This window comes from Mobula hypostoma, chromosome 10 (genome assembly GCF_963921235.1).
Source record: "Mobula hypostoma chromosome 10, sMobHyp1.1, whole genome shotgun sequence".
Taxonomy (NCBI): domain Eukaryota; kingdom Metazoa; phylum Chordata; class Chondrichthyes; order Myliobatiformes; family Myliobatidae; genus Mobula; species Mobula hypostoma.
In genome coordinates this window covers 31,724,297-31,744,278 of record NC_086106.1, presented here as the reverse complement: position 1 = coordinate 31,744,278, position 19,982 = coordinate 31,724,297, and the positions used below count along the sequence as shown (strand labels likewise).

The window sequence follows — 19,982 nt, the reverse complement described above, 5'->3', positions numbered from 1 at the left end:
ATGATAATGCTAAGGAATTTAAATTTACTGGCCCTGTCCACCTCCAATCCCCTATTGAGGACCGGGACATAGACCTCTGGTTTTCCCCGAAGTCAGTGATCAGCTCCTTGGTTTTGCTGACATTGAGTGAGAGGTTGTTGTTGTGGCATCACTCAGCCAGATTTTCAATGCTGATATGTCACCATCTTCGATTTCACCATAAACAGAGCAAACTTAAATATGGCATTAGTGATATGCTTAGCCTCATCGTCATAGGTACAAAACAAGTAGAACAGGGGGCTAAGCACACAACCTTGGGGTGCACCCGTGTTGATGGTGAGTGGGGCAGATATTGCCCCCAATCTATACTGACTGGGGTTTGCAAGTGAACAAATCGTGGACCCAGTTGCACAAAGAGGTTTCGCTGTTAGAGGCAGTGTTCTTCAGGAGAGCTACTCTCCAAGATGGAGACAAAATACCCACCAGATGATTTAACCAGAGCTGAAGAATTATTCACAAAATCCTTACAACAATTACCCCTCTATCAACATTAGAAGCCTGCCCAGGCGATGTCGCATTATTGTTTGTGGGAGCTTGCTGTGTGTACATTCTCTGAACTTAAAAGAGCCAAGCAATAAAACAAAGGGGGAGGGGCGAAATGCGATTAAAGGCGTTATTTAATTATGCCTAAACAGGTGCAAGGACTACATTACCCAGAAACCACCGAGTCGGAGGCTGCCAACCAGTACAAATACCGGATATGACGCCACAACCCCGCCCTGCGGGAGCTCAACAGAGGAGCTTCTGGAGTTGGATGGCGGATCGTAGCCCAGGTTGCAGGTGTAATGAACACCAACTACCGGGCCTGAGGAACAGCCCTCGACTCCAGGAGAGTCGGTAGGGACGCTAAAAACAGCGCGGGACGCCGCAATGAGGACAAACCCTCACCAACCCCATTCCTTTTCCGCCCCGAAGCGCCGGGGAATTTCCAATCGCAATCCACGGAGTCCGAGCCCACAGGGCGGTGCATGCGCGCTGGCGGAGTGGAGCGGTTGCTGTCCTGCGAAGGATTGTGGGTAAAGAGACAGCCATTAATTGCCCTGAGCCAGATTCAGATTGGGAGCTGGTAGTGCGGTTTCCAGACCCTGTTGAGCTCTCCAATCTGAAGAGGCAACGGTTGGAGCTGAAATTCAGTAACTGAAGGAAGGCTTCTTATCTGTGTTAGTTCATTTAATTGATCCACATAATGTGAGAATAATTGTGAATTGTACATGTTAATGACCCCTGTAAAAGTTCCCAAGTATGAAAATGAATGGGAGCAGTTGATGAGAATTGTTGAGAGGAAGATATAGGATTAATAGTGTAAGTGGGTGATTATGGCTGGGCCAAAGGTCCTAGTTCTGTTTTGTATCGTCCTATGAATTTATAACATGGATTTATAAGAAATCAATAGTTGACAATCTTGATTTTGAAAACAGAAAAATAGAAAAGAGTTGATATGGTGAATTTGGGCTATATAGATACAGGTCCTTCAAGCCTAAAGACGGGACAATTTGCAATAGCCATAAGACATAGGTGGAGAACTAGGCCATTCGGCCCATTGAGGCTGTTCTCCCATTTCATCATGGCTAAATAAGGGGCCCTATACTACAAACGTACTTTGGTGGGGGGGGGGGAAGCTGAAGCACCTGAAGAAATCCCCCACATTCCATGGGGAGGACATTGGAATTGAAGTCCAAACCGCCCCCCCGCCCCCAGCTGTAATAGGGTCGCGCTAACCGCTGTGCACCATGGTGTCATGTATTATGCACCAACACGAATGTACAGGGAGACTTATCCTTTAGCAAACCAGTTATCAGTGGTGTTCTAGGGCCCTTCCCTTTCTCCTCAGACAAGACCTCTGATGCCACAGTCTACCATTGACAAAGCCTGGATGGAGCTGGCTATTTGCTGTCAACAGCCAAAGCCTGACAGATCAGAGACCATTCAGGAGGAAGTTTTTAAGCAGGTGACAGACTAATGTTGTTGCTATTTATTTAATCCTGATGTTCTTAAACTCTTCAGTTGTTTATTGGGAGCTACAGTCACCTGAGATGGTTGGACAGAATTGTAGCAGAGGGGTTGGAGGTGGTATAAGGTGTGAGTGCATATCAATCAGAAGGATAGGAATATGTGGGTTGTTTCTGCATCAGGAAGCTAACTGTCGAGGAGCTGCGAATGCGGCCAAGTGCAATGTACCAGTTTTACTGTTGGTACAGAGTGGGTGAAAGTGTGCTGTAAGGAGGGAGCAGGGAGATTTCGAGGGTAGAGGAGCAGGATTTGTGCATGGGTGAGAATAGGCAAGTGGAATATATCATGGAAACGTGAATTCATCCTTCGGAATATATAGAGCTGTGGTTATATCTTAAATTGCTCAGGATTTGATATGTTTGGATTTTCACAGCAAGCTCGGAGTCCTTGTATGTGAGTCATCTGTGTATGTACTAAGTTCAAAGTAAATTTATTATCAAAGTATATACATGTCACCATTTACAACTCTGAGATTATTATTTTGTTGGCAAATCCAAAGAAGCACAATGGAATCAATGAAAAACAACATGCAGCAAACAACCAATGTGCAAAGGACAGCAAACTCTGCAAATATAGAAAGAAAAAAAACCACAAACTAATAAATAAGCAATAAGAATGGAGTGCATGAGGTGAAGAGACCTTGCAAGTGAGTCCGTGGATTGTGGGAACAGTTCGGCGATGGGGCAGTGAAGTTATCCCCTTTGGTTCAAGAGCCTGATGGTTGAGGGGTAATAACTGTTCCTGAACCTGGTGGTGTGAGTCCTGAGGCTCCTGTATCCTCTCCCTGATGGCAGCAGTGGGAAGAGAGCCTGGCCTGGATGGTGGGGTGGATCCCTGGTGATGGATGCTGATTTCCTGTGACAGTGGACTTTTCCTCACCCTTGCCACCCTTTTACTCTTAATACACCTGTAGAATCTCTTGGGATTTTCTTTAGCTTTGTCTGCCAGATTCAAGAGATGCCCTGCTTTTGTCCCCCAGACTTCCCTCGTAACTTCATGCTTCAAGGGAACCACTTGGTTTTGATTGCCTCTAGCCGATGTAGACCTCTGTTTTTCTGACCATCTCTCATAAACCAGGGTCCCTCATGCTTGACAGCCTTGGCCTTTGCGGGAACGTGCTTCCCCTTGCTCTTAATATTGCATTTTTATAAGCCTCCCACAAACTAGTCCTCCCTTTACCTGCAGGCAGCGTCACCCCATCGAGCTCAGCAAGAGAGAGCCCAACTCAGAGGTGGTATGGCTACCAAGTCGGAACTGACCGAGAGGGATTACACTGTTGTGTCTGACTGTCTTCCCTGCACTTATTGATGATGTTTTTAATATGTTTTACAGGATATCCAAGGAGCAAGGTTTGCAAACAGGAATCTCAGACATTATAACACATTGGGTCTGAAGCCTCTCACGGTTCACCAGCACCCGAATCACGCCGTCCTGCGAATGTGGAAGGAGGGACGTTTCTGGGCGTCGAGACTTCAAATCTCAGGCAGTGAGATGCCCGTGAAGGGCACTGACCGTGTCCCAGCTGGGGAGACGTGGCACCGACTAACCTGGGGAAGGAGAGAGCGAGGATTTTCTTGAACTGGTTTGCAGAGAAACTGTGTAAATTTTCTTCAGCATCTGGAAGGACTGGGCAGTGCTTACGTCAGTGCAGGTTGGGAAGGAATCTCCCATTGGAAATGGGGTGCAAAATGACCCCACCTGATGTGTGGCTGAACAAGCTCACGTCATCCTGCTCTCTGCACCAGTGAAGGTGTCTCATCGGGGGATATTTCCATGTGATCCACTGCCCCGATAACATTCTAACAGTTACCTATTGGAGCAAAGTCATTCACTCGGTCATCGTTTACCACTGACAGAACCGTGGGTGTGTGTCCCTGCCCCAGCTTCACTCAGACATCAGATCAGGATGGAGAGCTCTGGAGAGAGATCGTTCTCCTGGTCCGAGTGTGGGGAAGGGTTCACTCGGTCCTCCCATTTGCAGCTGCACCAGGTCGTTCACGCTGGGGAGAGGCCGTTCACCTGCTCTGTCTGTGGGAGGGCATTCACAAACTCCTTTAACCTGCAGAGGCACCAGCGGATCCACACCGGAGAGAGGCCGTTCGTCTGCACCGAGTGCGGGAAGGGCTTCACCCGCTCAACTCACCTGCTGCGGCACCGGCAGGTTCACACCGGGGAGAAGATGTTCATCTGCTCTGAATGCGGGAAGGGATTCATCCGGTCTTCCAGCCTGCTGATACACCAGAGGAGTCACACGGAGGAGAGGCCCTACACCTGTTCCGAGTGCGGGAGGGGATTCACTCAGTCCTTTACCCTTCTGAGACACCAGCGGATCCACACCGGGGAGAAACTGTTCAGCTGCCCTGAGTGTGGGAAGGGATTTACTCGGTCAGCTTACTTGGCGATCCACAAGCGTATTCACACTGGCGAGAGACCGTTCATGTGTCCTGAATGTGGGAAGGGGTTCACCCAGTCGTCCCACCTGGTGACGCACAAGCGTATTCACACCAGGGATGGGCTGTTCACCTGCTCTGTGTGCGGGAAGGGATTCATTCAGTCGTCCAACCTGCTGAGGCACCAGCGAGTTCACAATGAGGAGAGGCCGTTCATCTGCTCGGAGTGTGGGAAGGGGTTCACTCAGTCATCTGGACTTCAGAGACACCAACAAATTCACTCTGGCGAGAGGTCGTACAACTGCTCTGAGTGTGGAAAGAGCTTCTGTCGATCATCTGACCTGCTGATGCATCAGGGGATTCACACTGGGGAGAGACCATACATCTGTACCGTGTGCGGAAAGGGATTCGCTTGGTCGTCCCACCTCTTGAGACACCAACGATCTCACACTGAAGAGAAAGTTTAAATGTGTGGTAAGTATGTGGGACATTTAAACACGGCCGCCGCTGAGAGAGCGGTGAGTTCACAGGTGACTGCAGGAACTGATTCTGCAGTTGCTGCTGCTGTTGATCACATCCAGGTTTGGACCCTGGTTACTGGGCGCATTTGGGTTGTTTCCCCTGGAACTGCAGGTACCAACACAGACAAGATGCTGCAGGTATTCGGCAGTTGGGCAGCATCTGCCTGACCAATTCCCTGCCAACACCCTCCTGCATCTGGCAGAACTGGTCCTCATCTTGAACAACGTGTTCCTTCAGATCCTCCCACTTTCTCCAGACTCAAGGGGTCGCCATGGGTACTCGCATGGGCCCCAGCTTTGCCTGCCTCTTCATTGGCAACAGAGAACGGTCCATGTTCGAAGGCTTGCCAGTAATACTGCCCAACTCTTCCTCCGCTACATTGATGGCTGCATTGATCTTGCTTCCTGCACCCGTGCTGAGCTCGTCAATTTCATCAACTTTGCCGCTAACTTCCACCCTGCCCTTAAATTCACTTGGTCCATTTCTGACAACACCATCCCAACATCTTTTATAAACCTACTGATTCCCACAGTTATCTTGACCAACCTTTTCCCACCCTATCTCCTGCAAAAATGCTATTTTCCTTTTCCCTGTTGCTTCGCCTCAGTCACGTCTGTTCCCAGGACACGGTTCTGTTCCAGGATATCAGAGATGTAGTTCCTTAAAGAGTGAGGTTTCCCTTCCTCCACCCTTAATGCTGCCTTCACCCCATTTCCTCCATTTCCCAAAGATCGACGCTCGCCCCATCTTCCCGCTGCTTTAACAGAAATAGAGTTCCTCGTCTTTACCTGCCACCACATCCAACGTGTTATCCTCCGCAACTTCCGCCATCTACAAAGGGGTCCTACCACTCATCCCCTCTCCACTTTCTGCAGCGATTGCTGCCTCTGCAATTCTGTAAGACGATAAGATATAGGAGCAGAATTAGGCTATTTGGCCCATTGGGTCTCCTTCAGCCTTGCCCAGTCATCCTCCCCCACTAATCTCCCTCCCGGCACTTGTGTCTGCAAGTGGCCCAGATGCTACACCTGCCCACTCACCTCCACTCAGGGCTCGAACAGCCCTTCTGGGTGAGACATCAGTTCAGCTGTGAATCTGGGTTGCCTCCTGTGTCCGGTGCTCCCGATGCAGCCTCCTCTACACTGGTGAGACCCAACGTGAATCAGAGGATCATTTCGTCGAGCACCTCCGCTCCATCCGCCACAAGTTGGCCAAACGTTTCAATTCTGATTTCCATTCATGTTCCGACGTGTCGGTCCATGACTTCCTTGTGTGCCAAGATGATGCTCAGGGTAGAGGACCAACACCTTGTACTCCATCTGGGTAGCCTCCAACCTGATGGCATGAACATCGACTTCTCTAACTTCCGCTAATGCCCGACCTCCTCCTCGTACCCCATCCGTTATTTATATACACACTCTCCTTTTTCTCAGTCTGTCCCTCTCACTATACCCCTTGCCCATCCTCTGGGTTCCCCTCCCCCTTTCTTTCTCCCTAGGCCTCCTGTCCCATGATCCTCTCATATCCCTTTTGCCTATCACCTGTCCAGCTCTTGGCTCCATCCCTCCCCCTCCTGTCTTCTCCTATCATTTTGGATCTCCCCCTTCCCCTCCCACTTTCAAATCTCTTACTAACTCTTCCTTCAGTTAGTCCTGACGAAGGGTCTCAGCCTGAAACATCGACTGTACCTCTCCCCAGAGATGCTGCCTTGCCTGCTGCGTACACCAGCAACTTTGATGTGTGTGGCATGAACATTGATTTCACTTTCTGGTAAACAAATTCCCTCTCCCCCCCCCCCCAAACCATTGTCCTCTATTCCCCACTCTGACCTTTTACCTCTTCTCACCTGCCTATCACCTCCCTGTGGTTCCCCTCCTTCAATCCGATCAGATTCTCTCTCCAGCCTTTAACCTTCACCTATCACCTTCCAGCCAGCGTACTTCCTCTCCCCCCTTCCTTTGCAGTCCTGAAGAAGGGTCTCGGTGTGAAATGTCAACTATCCATTCATCTGTCTTCTGCATCAATTATAAATAGATCTAGTGTGAATGAACTGGGCTTGAGGAGGATGTGGAGAGACTTTGAGGGGATGCGGACAAGCTGAAGGGACAGGCAAGAACACGGCAGATGGAGTCAAATGTGGGGAAATGGGAGATCATTGACTTTGGTTCCTGGCCTGTTCATATATCTGTGCAAAAACCTTTAAAACAATGCTATCACCTCTGTTTCCCATACCTGCCCTGAGTGTGCAACCCGAGCACATACCACAGTCTGTGTGTAAATTAAATCTTACTTTATAATTCTCTTTGAATCATTCTGCCTCTCACCTTAAACCTTTGGCTTCTACTGTTGGACATTTTCAATCTGGGAAGAACAATCACTCTGACTAGTTGTCTATGCCCCTCATAATTTTAGATACTTTCTAAAGTTAAGAGAGGCACAATTTTACCAGGTATTTAAAGATAATTCCATTCAAATCCCCTTTAAAACTCCCTTTCACGTTAAGCCTGTCCCCTCTTACTTTTGATACCCCTACCATGGGTAAAAGATTCTGACTGCATTCACTGTCTGTGCCTCTTATACTATTAAATACCTCTATCAGTCACCCCTCAGCCTCACTCTGTTGGGAAATCAACCCCACACTTTCCAACCCCTCCCCATAACTCGTGCTCTCCACCAGGTACTGTCCAGGTTGAGGCTGCCAGTAAGATGCCAAGTATCCCATCAGCCTCTGGGAGGGACACCCTGCTGACTCAGAAGAGATGCTGGGAACCAGAAACCAAGAGGCACGGTGAGGGGAGGTCACATGATTGACACTTGATCTGTATCAAGCTGAGACAAATTTACAGTCCTGCCAACTTTCCCACTATTCCAGAGAAGAGGACAGGCGATAAGGATGTTTTGGAACTGACAGCTTGTGGAAAGGAGCTAGCTAAAGAGATAATTGTAGGATGGTGTTGCAGTTAAAGAAAGGATTGGATTGAACACACAGCTGAATAATTGGTAATACAAAGTCTGGAAGGTATGTGGGGAAGGAGGGATTGTTGACTCAGGCCTAAGAGGCGAGCATCGGGGCACTTTCATGCCCTAAGACGCAGAACGAAACACTGTGTGGCGTGCCACTCCTCACAGAGCAATGTGTGGTTAAGTGCCTTGCTCAAGGACACAATATGCCTCAGCTGAGGTTCGAACTGGCGACCTTCAGATCACTAGACGAACACCTTAACCACTTGGCCATGTGCCCACACGGTATGTGGAGATATATAAAAGGTGCTTTACGATGTAGCCAGCACCCTTGCCTCTGGAGACCAACCTGTATTTAAATACAAGTTCTGTGTTTCAGAAATTGGGGAAAATAAACTGAAGATCTAATTGTTTGAAACAATGTGTGAATCTTTGAGATATCTGATTGTCACGTACCCCGTGACGGGGATAAAGAAACCAGCAGAGATGGAAAACACTTTGGAGTCCAGTATTGCTATAAACTAATAATATTTATTAGTAACTACGCAATACAGTAATATAAATGTAAATAAATCAAACAGGTTAACAATGATTATATATAAAAGTAAGTGTGGAATATATATGTATGAAAAAACCAAGCTTCTTTAAGTCTAGGGGTAAAAAGATACAGTCTTACGATGTTGAATAAAGTTCAGTTCAGTTCAGTTCGTGGTATTTAGTTGAGTAGTGATGGAGAGAGAGAGAGAGAGTGAGTTGAGTCTTCAGGTGAGCTGATACCGTCGATCTTCTCGTCGTCCTCCGAGATCCTTCACAAGTCACCGACTGTGACTTTAATCAGGGGGACCGGTCTTCTGTGGTGGAGCTATCACCCAGGCGAGGGTGGACACATAAACAACTCCCCACCAGTCAGCCCCTTCTCCTTCAAACTGAAATAGCAATTTGGATCAATCCGCCTGATTGATCCTCCAAAACCCACTTTCTCTGCGGGCACAACAATGCTCATTCAGTGTCCAGATCATGTGTCCTGAGGTCTGTATCATCTGACCTCCCAGTTATTTCACCAGGCTGAGCATCACCTGTCAGTCAAAGAGTCCCTTCTTCCTTTGTAAAGAAATGCGAGCAGGCAACAAGTCCTTGGAAGTAACATCAATAATGTCCTGTTGGTCACCATAGCAACCTTCGAGCGGCTCAGTTTTTATCTCCAAAGTTAACTCCCGTGTCAGTCCAACTGTCAATCTTGGTCTCTCTCTCCTTTCCAAACAACCATCAACAATAAATGTCTCTCTCTCTTCAAACAGTTAATAGGGGCACTCCTGGATCCCCTCGCACTGATCAATAAAGGAGTGTGGTTGTTGGGTAAAGTCACTGTCTGGTGTGATCTATCGGGTGCTGTAGTTAATTGGTGTCCCTGGGTGGGCCAATGAGGTGATTTGGAGCTGAACTGCCTGTGCACATTATCTGTATTTGTACCAAAGACTGGGTCAGTTACAGCACGGTTACTCACCCAGTGGTCCTGTTACACCCACTGGCTCGGAATCATCTCATCACACTCGAGTCACAAACATCTGACAGTGAATGAAGCCCAGCGATTGTGATGGATCGTCCCGTGAGACCAGTTCAATAAAAACCGGCGTGAGGATTCGGGTATGGGTTCGGGATGTGCTCAGTTCCCTCAGGGCAAAAGAGCAACAGGATCGAGTGAATCATGCACAGTCTGGTGTGCGTTACAGGGATTGGAAGCTGCAGAGGAGGAGATCAGGGACTGAACTGACAACTGGAGAGATGTTGGAAAGAAATGTTAAAACAATATTCCAGTACCCAAGTAAATGTTACTCCTGATCCGATGCAGCACAAAATAGAACATAGTAAGGTAAAGGACACTATAAATATGAAATAGCTTATATACATTGGTATTCGGTGACGTAGTGGTGATTGGGTAGGTTGAGGGGTGGGTTAGTGGGTGAAGGTGTTCATTATTCTTACTGCTAGGAGAAAGTAGCCGATTTTGAGTCTGGGGGTCCTGGCGAGGATACTAAGTAGCCTCCTCCCTGATGGGAGTGGGATGAACAGTCCATGGGCAGGATGGGTGGGTTACTTCATGGTATTTCTTTTTGTATAACAGAATCGGGTTTATTATCACCGGCAGGTAACGTGATAGTAGTTAACTCTGCAGCAGTTCAATGCAATACATAATGCAGAAGAGCGAAAAAAATAAATACAATAATAAATAAATAAATTACAGTATACATATATATTGAATAGTTTTAAAAATGTGCAAAAACAGAAATGCTGAATATTTTAAAAAGTGAGGTAGTGTCCAAGGGTTCAATGTCCATTTAGGAATCATACGGCAGAGGGGAAGAAGCTGTTCCTGAATCGCTGAGTGTGTGCCTTCAGGCTTCTGTACCTCCTAGCTGATGGTAACAGTGAGAAAAGGGCATTCCCCGGGGGCTGGAGGTCTTTAATAATGGATGCTGCCTTTCTGAGACACCGCTCCTTGAAGATATCCTGGGTACTTTGTAGGCTAGTGCCCAAGATGGAGCCGACTAGATTTACCACCTTCTGCAGCTTCTTTCGGTTCTATGCAGTAGCCCCTCCATACCAGACAGTGATGCAGCCTCTCAGAATGCTCTCCATGGTACAACTATAGAAGTTTGTGAGTGTATTTGTTGACATACCAAATCCCTTCAAAATCCTAATGAAGTATAGTCATTGTCTTGCCTTCTTTATAGCTGCATTGATATGTTAGGACCAGGTTAGATCCTCAGAGATCCGGACACCCAGGACGTTGAAAATATGTCCTTGATGTCAGTGATGCGTTGGGCAGTTTTGATAACCTGTTGCAGTGCAGTTTCCGTACCATGCAGTGATGCAACACGTTAGCATGCTCTCAAATGTGCATCTCCGGGAGGCATGGAAATGTGGAGAGCAAGAAGAAAGTAAAGGGGAAATTAGTATATTGCAAGAGTGCATTTCGGGATTATGCCGAGAGAGTGAGTTTCAACTGTTGGTGACAAAGCAAACGGAATCAGAGGAGCAACATAGAAATTTAATGTAATGCAGTAAAGCAAGTCTTTCCAAAGTATCTTCAGGCTGACTGAGCATTGTAAAATCCATCGGGAAGCTTGCTACTTGGAAGGGATTTACCTGCCAAAAAAGGCAGGATATGATGAGGAACAGGAAGATGTAGATTATGGGATATAATCCTTCAGGGCCACAGTCCAAGAGATTCCAGCAGCCAGTGAACCCCTCGGTGACGACCAGGTCGTTCCCTGATGAGTGAAACCCCTTTTAGTCACACATCAGGCGAACTTCGACCCGCATGAATTATTCATTGCCGTCTACTGACAGTGAGTCCCCTGTGAAATCAATGACGACAAGGTTGTAAAATTGGTTCAACTGAGCTTTCAGCCCGAAAACAAGGCTGGCGGTATGAAAAATGTAATTTTAGTGGGTGTGGGATTTAACAGAGGAGATCCTGTCGAATGGTTAAATAAGCGTAAGGAACAAAGCTGAAAACACCCCCACAGTGTTTGCAAGTTGCTTGTGGCTTCATTTTGGAGGGGTTGATGATGCAGATTTAAATAGGCAAATTCTGTCAGAGATAGAGAGACAGTGCGGGTTTGAACTTCACTCTCGTGTTCAGCTGAAATGTCCCAACCGATAATTTCGACCCTCCTGAGACCCACAACGAGCCGTGGGCGTTGTGTAGAATGAGCCGAGAGTGGGAGAAGGAAGTGCAGGAGTCGGGTACAGAACCGGCAGAGGTTTCAGGAGCAACTGGAATGTTCCTCCAGGAAAATGTAGAGGACACCGCGTGACGCGATGAGGGTCGAGGGAGGGGACGGCGGGGGGTCTGCCGAAGGAAAGCACCACAATGCGGAGGTATATCATCATCCGAGCAGAAATGGCCGAGGTGAAACACCCGCGTGTGTACACAAATTCACTGTTTCACCCGGAGTGACGTGGCTCGGCGTGTTTCACCCGGAGTGACGTGGCTCAGTGTGTTTCACCCGGAGTGACGTGGGTCAGCGTGTTTCACCCGGAGTGACGTGGCTCAGTGTGTTTCACCGGAGTGACGTGGGTCAGCGTGTTTCACCCGGAGTGACGTGGCTCAGTGTGTTTCACCCGGAGTGACGTGGCTCAGTGTGTTTCACCCGGAGTGACGTGGGTCAGCGTGTTTCACCCGGAGTGACGTGGCTCAGTGTGTTTCACCCGGAGTGACGTGGGTCAGCGTGTTTCACCCGGAGTGACGTGGCTCAGTGTGTTTCACCCGGAGTGACGTGGGTCAGTGTGTTTCACCCGGAGTGATGTATGACAGACAGAAATTTTATCCGAGACCCATTGTAGATCAGTTTGGAATGTGAGGTCATGGAAAATTGGAAATTTTGTTGATGTCAGAATGTGATATTCCAAAAAAGTTTTAATGTTTACTTGAGTATTATCAATCACTTCCAGCATTCTTTTCCAACCTTAGAGTTAAATGTTTACTTAAAGCTTGTATGATAGTTATTTAAAAGTTTTATTAACTGTTTAACCTCTGAAGAGTAAGTAATTTACTCTTTCATCCAAACTGTGTGGGGCCCCAGCCATCCATCTTTCCTTTAGACTACACAATAAAAGTTTTTACTGTTGAAGTGAACTGCTTGTTCTCTGTGTTTTTGTATTCACAAAGCTCAGGCATGGGTTTTTTTGTTTGGTTGTGCTTGTGTTTTAACTTTGTGTTCTTTTGGAACTGCTTTCGGAGAGACCCTGATTCTGCGCTGGCAACGTGGAATACGGGTCAGAATGTTAGAAATGTTGGTGATTCGTTCTGGATGTGAAATTCTCACAATTCAGGTGCCCAGGTTTTAGTTATATTTGTGTTTTATAGTTGTGTTCTTTTATGTGTTTTCTTTGGAATTGCTGTGGGAGAGAGAGAGAAAGGCCCGATTCCACACTGGCCATGTGGAATCCAGTTTAATCCCCCCTGGCTCTATGAGGGGATTTCATTTTAGCCTCTGTTCAGTATCAGAATCAATGTCACTGTCACATGTCATGAAACCTTTTCAGTGTTTTTGGATTCAGTTGTACATTTCCTGCCACTTTTTTCTCCTGTTCTCTCTTTGATTCTTACTTTCTCTGTACCCCCTCTCCAAATGTTCTGCTCCTCACTCATGGGGAGTTATTAGCATGGTTACAGCATTGGTGGAGGCAGCGAGTAACCATGCTAAGAAAAGGAACTTTTTCTGGTTGGCTGCTAGTGACTCATGGTGTTCCGCAGGGGTCAGTGTTGGGAACACTTTTTACGCTGTATATCAGTGATTTAGATGATGGAATTGAAGGCTTTGTTGCCAAGTTTGCAGATGATATGAAGATTGGTGGAGGGGTAGGTAGTGTTGAGGAAACAGGTAGGCTGCAGAAGGACTTAGACAGTTTAGGAGAATGGGCAAGAGAGTGGCAAATGAAATGCAATGTTGGAAAATTCATGGTCATGTACTTTGGTAGTAGAAATAAATGTGCAGACTATGTTCTAAATGGGGAGAAAATCCAAAAATCTGAGATGCAAAGAGACCTTGTGGAGAACACCCTAAAGGTTAACTTGCACGTAAGACCATAAGACAAAGGAGCAGAATTAGGCCATTTAGTCCATCAAGTCTGCTCTGCCATTCCATCATGGCTGATCCCAGATCCCAGATCCCACTCAACCCCATACATCTACCTTCTCGTCATATCCTTTGATGCCCCGACAGATCAGGAAGCAATCAACTTCCACCTTAAATATACGCATGGGCTTGACCTCCACCACAGTCAGTGGCAGAGTGTTCCTGCTAAAAAAATAAATCCCCCTTACCTCTCTTCCTAAGGGTCGTCCCTCAACTTTAAGGCTGTGCTCTCTAGTTCTGGATAACCCCCCCCCCCCACCACCACCACCCCTCATAGGGAACATCCTCTACACATCCACCCTATCTTGTCCTTTCAACGTTCGGTGGGTCTCAGTGAGATTCCCCCCCCACACACACACACACACATTCCTCTAAAGTCCAGTGAGTACAGGCCCAAAGCTGCCAAATACCCCTCATATGTTTAGCCTTTCATTCCTGGAATCATCCTCGTGAACCCCCTCTGGACTCTCTCCAATGACAACACATCCTTTCTGAGATATGTGGCCCAAAACTGTTGACGATACTCCAAGGCAGAGTCCGTGGTGAGGAAGGCAAACGCCATGTTAGCATTCATTTCAAGAGGTCGAGAAATCAAGGGCAGGGCTGTGATGCTGAGGTTTTATAAGGCACTGCTGAGGCCTCATCTTGAGTATTTTCAACAGTTTGGGCTCCGGGCTCCTCGTCTGAGATGTGGAGGAGGTAAAGATGCGTTTGATGGTAGGGTCTGTAGAGATCGACAGTGTACGCTGTGCTTCCAAATAACAGTTGCGGTTCACAACAGGTACTTTCGATCCTTTAATTATAAATCTAGCAAAGACGAACGATCTTTTTGTGATTCAAAAAGAACTAACAAAACTAAATTAGTGATATAATGACCTCAGTGTTAAATCAGTGTAACTAAGCGTTCTAATTAGCAATACCAGAATTGATGTTCTATGTGTATTTAAGCGGTCCAATAATGTTCCAGTTAACATCCCACTGAGCGATCGAATAGCGAACTAAGCGAATTTAGTCAAATAAGTTCCAATTAGCGTGAACAGACAAAAAAAAACACTCTCAGTGGCTCAACACCTCTCCACAAGACCAAACGTGAATACATAACGATACTCATTTGCTTCTCCCACACCCCAATTCACGTGACAGGTTACCACAATAAACACGCCACAAAATACAATACAGACAGAAAATTGATACGTGGCGCCAATGCACAGGAATTAGATGCGTAGCCCATACATGAACCCTTTGGAAGTGGAAGTCGTGGAGGATGCGGAGGTTCATGGGGCGGCAGGTAAGGACAAGATGAACTCTATCCTTGTCAAGGCAAGGTGAAATGGGGAGATGCGGGTAAGGGCAGCATCGATGGAGAAGGAAGGGAAACCCCGCTCTCTGAAGAAGGTGAACACTTCTGATGTTCTGGAAAGGACAGCCTCCTCCTGGGAACCGATGCGGCAGAGACGAAGGAACAGAGAAAAGGGAATCGCGTTTTTATAGGAGATGGTGAGAAGAGATTAGAGTCAAGATATCTGTGAGAATTGGTATAGATTCAATGAGATTTATGAGGATGTTGCCGCGATCAGAGGGCCTGAGTGTGTCCAGGTCAGGTCCTGATTCCTCGGAATGCAGGAGAACAAGAGGTGACCTCAGAGGTTTATAAATCATGAGAGATTATAGGTTAGGTGGATGGTAGCAGTCTTTTCGCTGGAACAGTTGATTTAGATTGAGGGGGGAAGATTTAAATGGGACTTGAGGGTCAAAATTTTCAAGCATTAGGTAGTGAGTATGTAGAATGAGCTGCCAGAGGTAGTGGTTGATGCAGGTGCAACAGAATCATTTAAGAAGCTCTGGGATTGGGACATGGAGGGTGCGTCTTGTATCTCTGCTCAGTTGCTCAAAAATATTATAAGAACTTGGTGATTTAACATAAAACTGATTTTTTTTTGTCACTTATCTGAAGTATTAAAATTCAGCCCAGTTCAAGGGGCAATTATCAGCAGAAACAGCCTGTGACTGAGAGTGAAAAGGATTCGATACTCGATAATTAAAAGGAGCATCAACAGCAGAATATGATTTTTTTCCTGATCACTTGTAAACTTGTAGACTAGATAATCAGTCAAATCCCTTCAATATCATGGAGCAAGTAACATCTTTTCTTCAGCTTAAACTTGGTGTTTGAGAAAGTGTGATGGCTTTCTAAATGCCTCCCCACCCTTGCAGACACATGGGACTAGTTTAGACGGGAATATCGATTTCCAGATAACGATTAGAGCAGTCAGGCTGTGCTCTATCGCCCTCTTGAGCTTTAGGGTCTTGTCAGACCCTCTGCCATCCCCATGTGTCAAGAGATTAAACGTTCAAGGTAATTTATTGTCATTGTTCGGTACACGAATGGAAAAGAGAATGAAAGATTGTTACTCCGGATCCGATGCAGCATAAAAAAGTGTAATTTGAAATATTTAAGAGGGACTTCTCCACGAAGATAAAGACTCCTTAAGATGGTAGGCTCGTAGGTTATTGGCCACTGTAAATTGCCTCTACGAGTGAGTGGTAGAATCTGAGGACTGCAGGTTTGACGGTGATATGAGAGAATAACACATTTCAAGAGTGGCATGGACTCGATAAGTCGAAAAGCTATTTGATTCAGATTTATTGTTCATTTTGAGATTTCACCTTTTAAAATACAACTCTCCATCTAACTTTAAGACAATGAACTTTAAAATGTACTAACACATGTTAGAACTACAAATAACAATTCCTTTCAACCCCTTAAAATGGAGGGGTTTAAAAATAAAGGAGAACAGGACTGCAGCGCTCTCGTCAGCGTTGAGAGACGTCACCACATTCCGACCTCCCACCCTTGCACATGCGCTCTACCTTCCCTCTATTACTCTCACTCCCACCCCCTTCTTGCATTCTGATTGGTTGGAGGAATAAGCAGTCCTCCGGTACTCCTCTTTTCGATTGGTATAGAAACGCTGTCAGTCAAAGCGGGGAGACCCACAGATGCGGGTTGGAGGAGGCGTGATTCGTATAAATCAGAGGCGGCAAAATAGTTGGAAATAGAATTACCGGGTCTGGGGGAAACAGTTCTGACTCACCCGCCTCCATCTCAGACTGACACTGAATCGCTTCGCCTCAGTCGGCCGTTTCCATAGAGACAGAACCGAGCGCGTCCAGCCAGGTCGTGACGGCACCATGAGCATGCGCACAGAGCTGTGTTGGCTGCGCCCATGATGGGACGGGGGCGGCGTGTCCAGATGATAGATTTTCACTAGAAATAAATCACTAGGTCGGGCTTTGGATGAGGAGAGCGAAAAACATTAGATTTGGGGTAGAATATGCTATCGATTTCAAGATAATGATTACTTTCATGTCTAATTGTGATAAACATCTTCACCCGGTCAGATTGACGAAGGCTATTCGGAAGGATATTGGTAAAGTCAGCAATATATCTTAGTGTGTTTAGAGGGACGCCCTGGAAAATGCCTCGGTTTATATTGAAAACGGTGGGGGTTTTTTTGATTTGGAAGGGTTATAAAAGCATCACTCATTCACAGTTCTATGCTTTGCGTTGACGTGTATATCGGTTTGCGATCACGTTGAAGCGCGTAGCATATTGTGTGTACTCATTATAATAAAGTAATTGTATTTTCAGGGGTATTTATGATAGAAAAATGTCTCGCTAATGTTTTAACAGTTGCAATATTTTCTGTTATGTTTGTGGAGAGTACACGCTTAAATCTCAAAGACGGAGCATGGAGCCACTTATTCAGAAGGCTGTATTTTGGGTGTAAAACCGGTGTCCAAGACGGAGCCTGGGCTCCTCACTTTGTTGCGCAGTATGTGCTGTCGATCTTGGAGTTTGGCTCAGAGGCACTCGGAAGTCAATGACGGTCTCTGTCCCGATGATATGGCGAGAGCAGAAAGATCATGTGACAGACTACTATTTCTGTCTGACCAGTGTGTCTGGTTTCTCTGCTAAAAACAAGAAATTCATTGAATACCCCAACCTGCCTTCAGCCACGAGACCTGTGCTGCATGAGACGGTCTTCCAGTACCGAAGCCAACACAGACTTGGAGACAAATGAAGTTGCCATAATGCATGAGCCGGAATGGGAAACGATACTGATACAGATTTTGAACCCTTTTCGCCGAGTGAGCCTCATCTGATAACTCAATCTGAGCTAACTGACCTGGTCAGAGACTTGGGTTTGTCAAAGGCAAAAGCAGCATTACTGAGTTCAAGACTGCAAGGATGGAATCTACTGTCACCAGGCACAAAATTTTCTGTAAAGGATTTTGATATTTGAGGCAGATGTTTCCCAGAATAACTGATGTGAAGATTAAGAAGGCATTTTTTTTTTTGTTGGTCCACAAATCAAGCAGGTCATCAATGACCGACAACTCGAAGAGCTTCTTGTGGGACTGGAGAAAATCGCAGGGAAGGCATTGAAGGATGTTGTTGAAAATTTTGTTGCCAACTACAGACCACCAATCTACGTGCAGCTGGTTGACAACGTGCTTCAAGCAACAAAACCATAAAGTGCAACAAGTCATCATAAGATTCATTTTATGCATTCCCATTTAGGCTTCTTCCCTGCAATTCTTGGCGCCGTCAGTGACGAGCATGGTAAAAGGTTTCACCAGGATGTTGCGGTCATGGAGAAATGGTATCAGGCAACTGGAATCCATCAATGCTGGCTGATTATTATTGGACACTTAAGTGAGAAGCCTCCGACACTGAGTACAAACGAAAATCATCAACAAAACATTTTAGCTCAGTTGAACTATTGCAAATCATCAATTAAACTCATTGTATTCATAAAAGTTAATTACTTGTTTCTCCAAATTCCTATGTGATACAAATAGTCTGAAATTACATTTGTTTTCACCTTCAAGCAGTCCATCATAACCACAAACCACTTCTGAGAAAGCAAAACTTTTGGGGAAATAAATGCTGTCAAGTATCAAATGTGCTGATTTAAAACAACCGTAGAAAATACTGAAAATGAAGGTTCAGAATGGGAGTAATGTGTTAGTACATTGGTAAGGGCAAAATGAAGGTTCGGGGTGTTATTTCAGCTATTCCCCAGTGTGTAACAATGGAGAATACTAGAGACAATCTGAGAGGGGTAAAGTAATTTCGCCCAAGAGATTACAGATTTGGAGAATGTGATAGTTTGTTGTGTTTTTCTTATGAAGTGCTATCATCAGAAGTCTAGTTAGACTATTATTCAGTCAGAATGACTCTCCACCTGGTGTTTTCACTGCCAACGAGTGGGACGTGTTGCAGTTTCTTGCCGGGGGGGGGGAGGGGATTGTGATGCGCAAAATGTGGAGGTGAACATGAATTTGGGAATTGTGAAGTTGGTGCAGAGGCAAGACGCTGCAACTGTAGGGTGTTCAGAGTGCTGCTTACTTAGGTTGCCCTGTTTCAGGAAATTCAAAAGGTGAAGATAGTGCATCGTATATTTAGCTGTGAGAAGATGGGATTTGTTGGGTTAAAACAGACACTTGCAGGGATTCGGATGGAGGTGGGGCATCTAGTGAGGTATTGATTCTTACAAAAGTATTTTCTTCTGTTTCTCTGTGCTGTGGTTAATGAGCATAAATCTGAGACTCAGATATTGGGGAATGCAGCATCAAGGCATTTGGGATTTGTGGGAATTACTGCAGAATAGGTACATAAAGTACTTTGGAGAGAAGATTTGGGGAGTGATGGTAGAGAGAACGGGCTGGCGGCGGGGGGGGGGGGGGGTTGCTGCCTGGGGAAGGGGCTGGAGCCAAAGGCTGATTGTACACAGTGTGCTACACATTGATCTGCTCCAATCAACTGACAGTTCTTCATTGGAATGTGAGAGGTCTGTAAGCCAACAGACAGGAATTTCAAGCATATCTTTTAAGCTTGGGTGTTCCCCTGAGTGTCATCTGTGTACGAGAAACTTGGCTGCGATCACATTTATCGTCTAAGATTTCGGGTTATAAGGTTGTGAGGTATGATAGACGTACAGCTGTGGGGGGGGGGGGGAGTGTGCCACCTTTGTGAAGGAGGATTTATCGTATAGAATTCTGCCTTCTCCGGAAAATACTTTGGCTGAAGAGCCTGATGGTTGAGGGGTAATGATTGTTCCTGAACTCGGTAGTGTGAGACCTGACACTGGGTGGTGGAGGTCCCTGATGATAGGTGCTGCTTTCCTGCAGTAACACTCCATGTAGATATGGTCAATGGGGTGGGGGGAGGAGGGTTCATTCTCATTTTAATAATTTCTATTTCCTACCACTGCCTTTTCCTCATTTTTATCTCCATTTTTGCTGTTTATTTTATTAAAGCACCGCTTCACATCTGCTCCTGTTCTTTTCCTCTTTACATTCCTGTTCCTCATATTGCCTGTTTTAAGGACATTCTGCTGGAGTTACC

The 19,982-nt window shown here is 46.2% G+C and overlaps 1 protein-coding gene across 5 annotated transcripts; it reads left to right on the top strand.

The window, feature by feature from the left end:
• Window positions 1-746: 746 nt before the first annotated feature.
• On the top strand, window positions 747-9,805 carry LOC134352805 (zinc finger protein 623-like). 5 transcript variants are annotated; one of them, XM_063060287.1, is made up of 2 exons: window positions 747-876; window positions 3,382-9,805. In XM_063060287.1, the coding sequence occupies exon 2, from the start codon at window positions 3,956-3,958 to the stop codon at window positions 4,904-4,906; it is 951 nt and encodes a 316-aa protein (XP_062916357.1). In that variant the 5' UTR covers window positions 747-876; window positions 3,382-3,955; the 3' UTR covers window positions 4,907-9,805. The 5 variants fall into 5 exon arrangements, with proteins under 5 accessions (XP_062916357.1, XP_062916358.1, XP_062916356.1 ...); XM_063060288.1 differs by having other exon boundaries at window positions 769-1,051; XM_063060286.1 differs by having other exon boundaries at window positions 769-1,055.
• The last annotated feature ends 10,177 nt before the right edge of the window (window positions 9,806-19,982 follow it).

Bases quoted from the DNA above. Each gene is read 5' to 3' on its own strand.
- LOC134352805 (XM_063060287.1), top strand. From the start codon at position 3,956: ATGGAGAGCTCTGGAGAGAGATCGTTCTCCTGGTCCGAGTGTGGGGAA.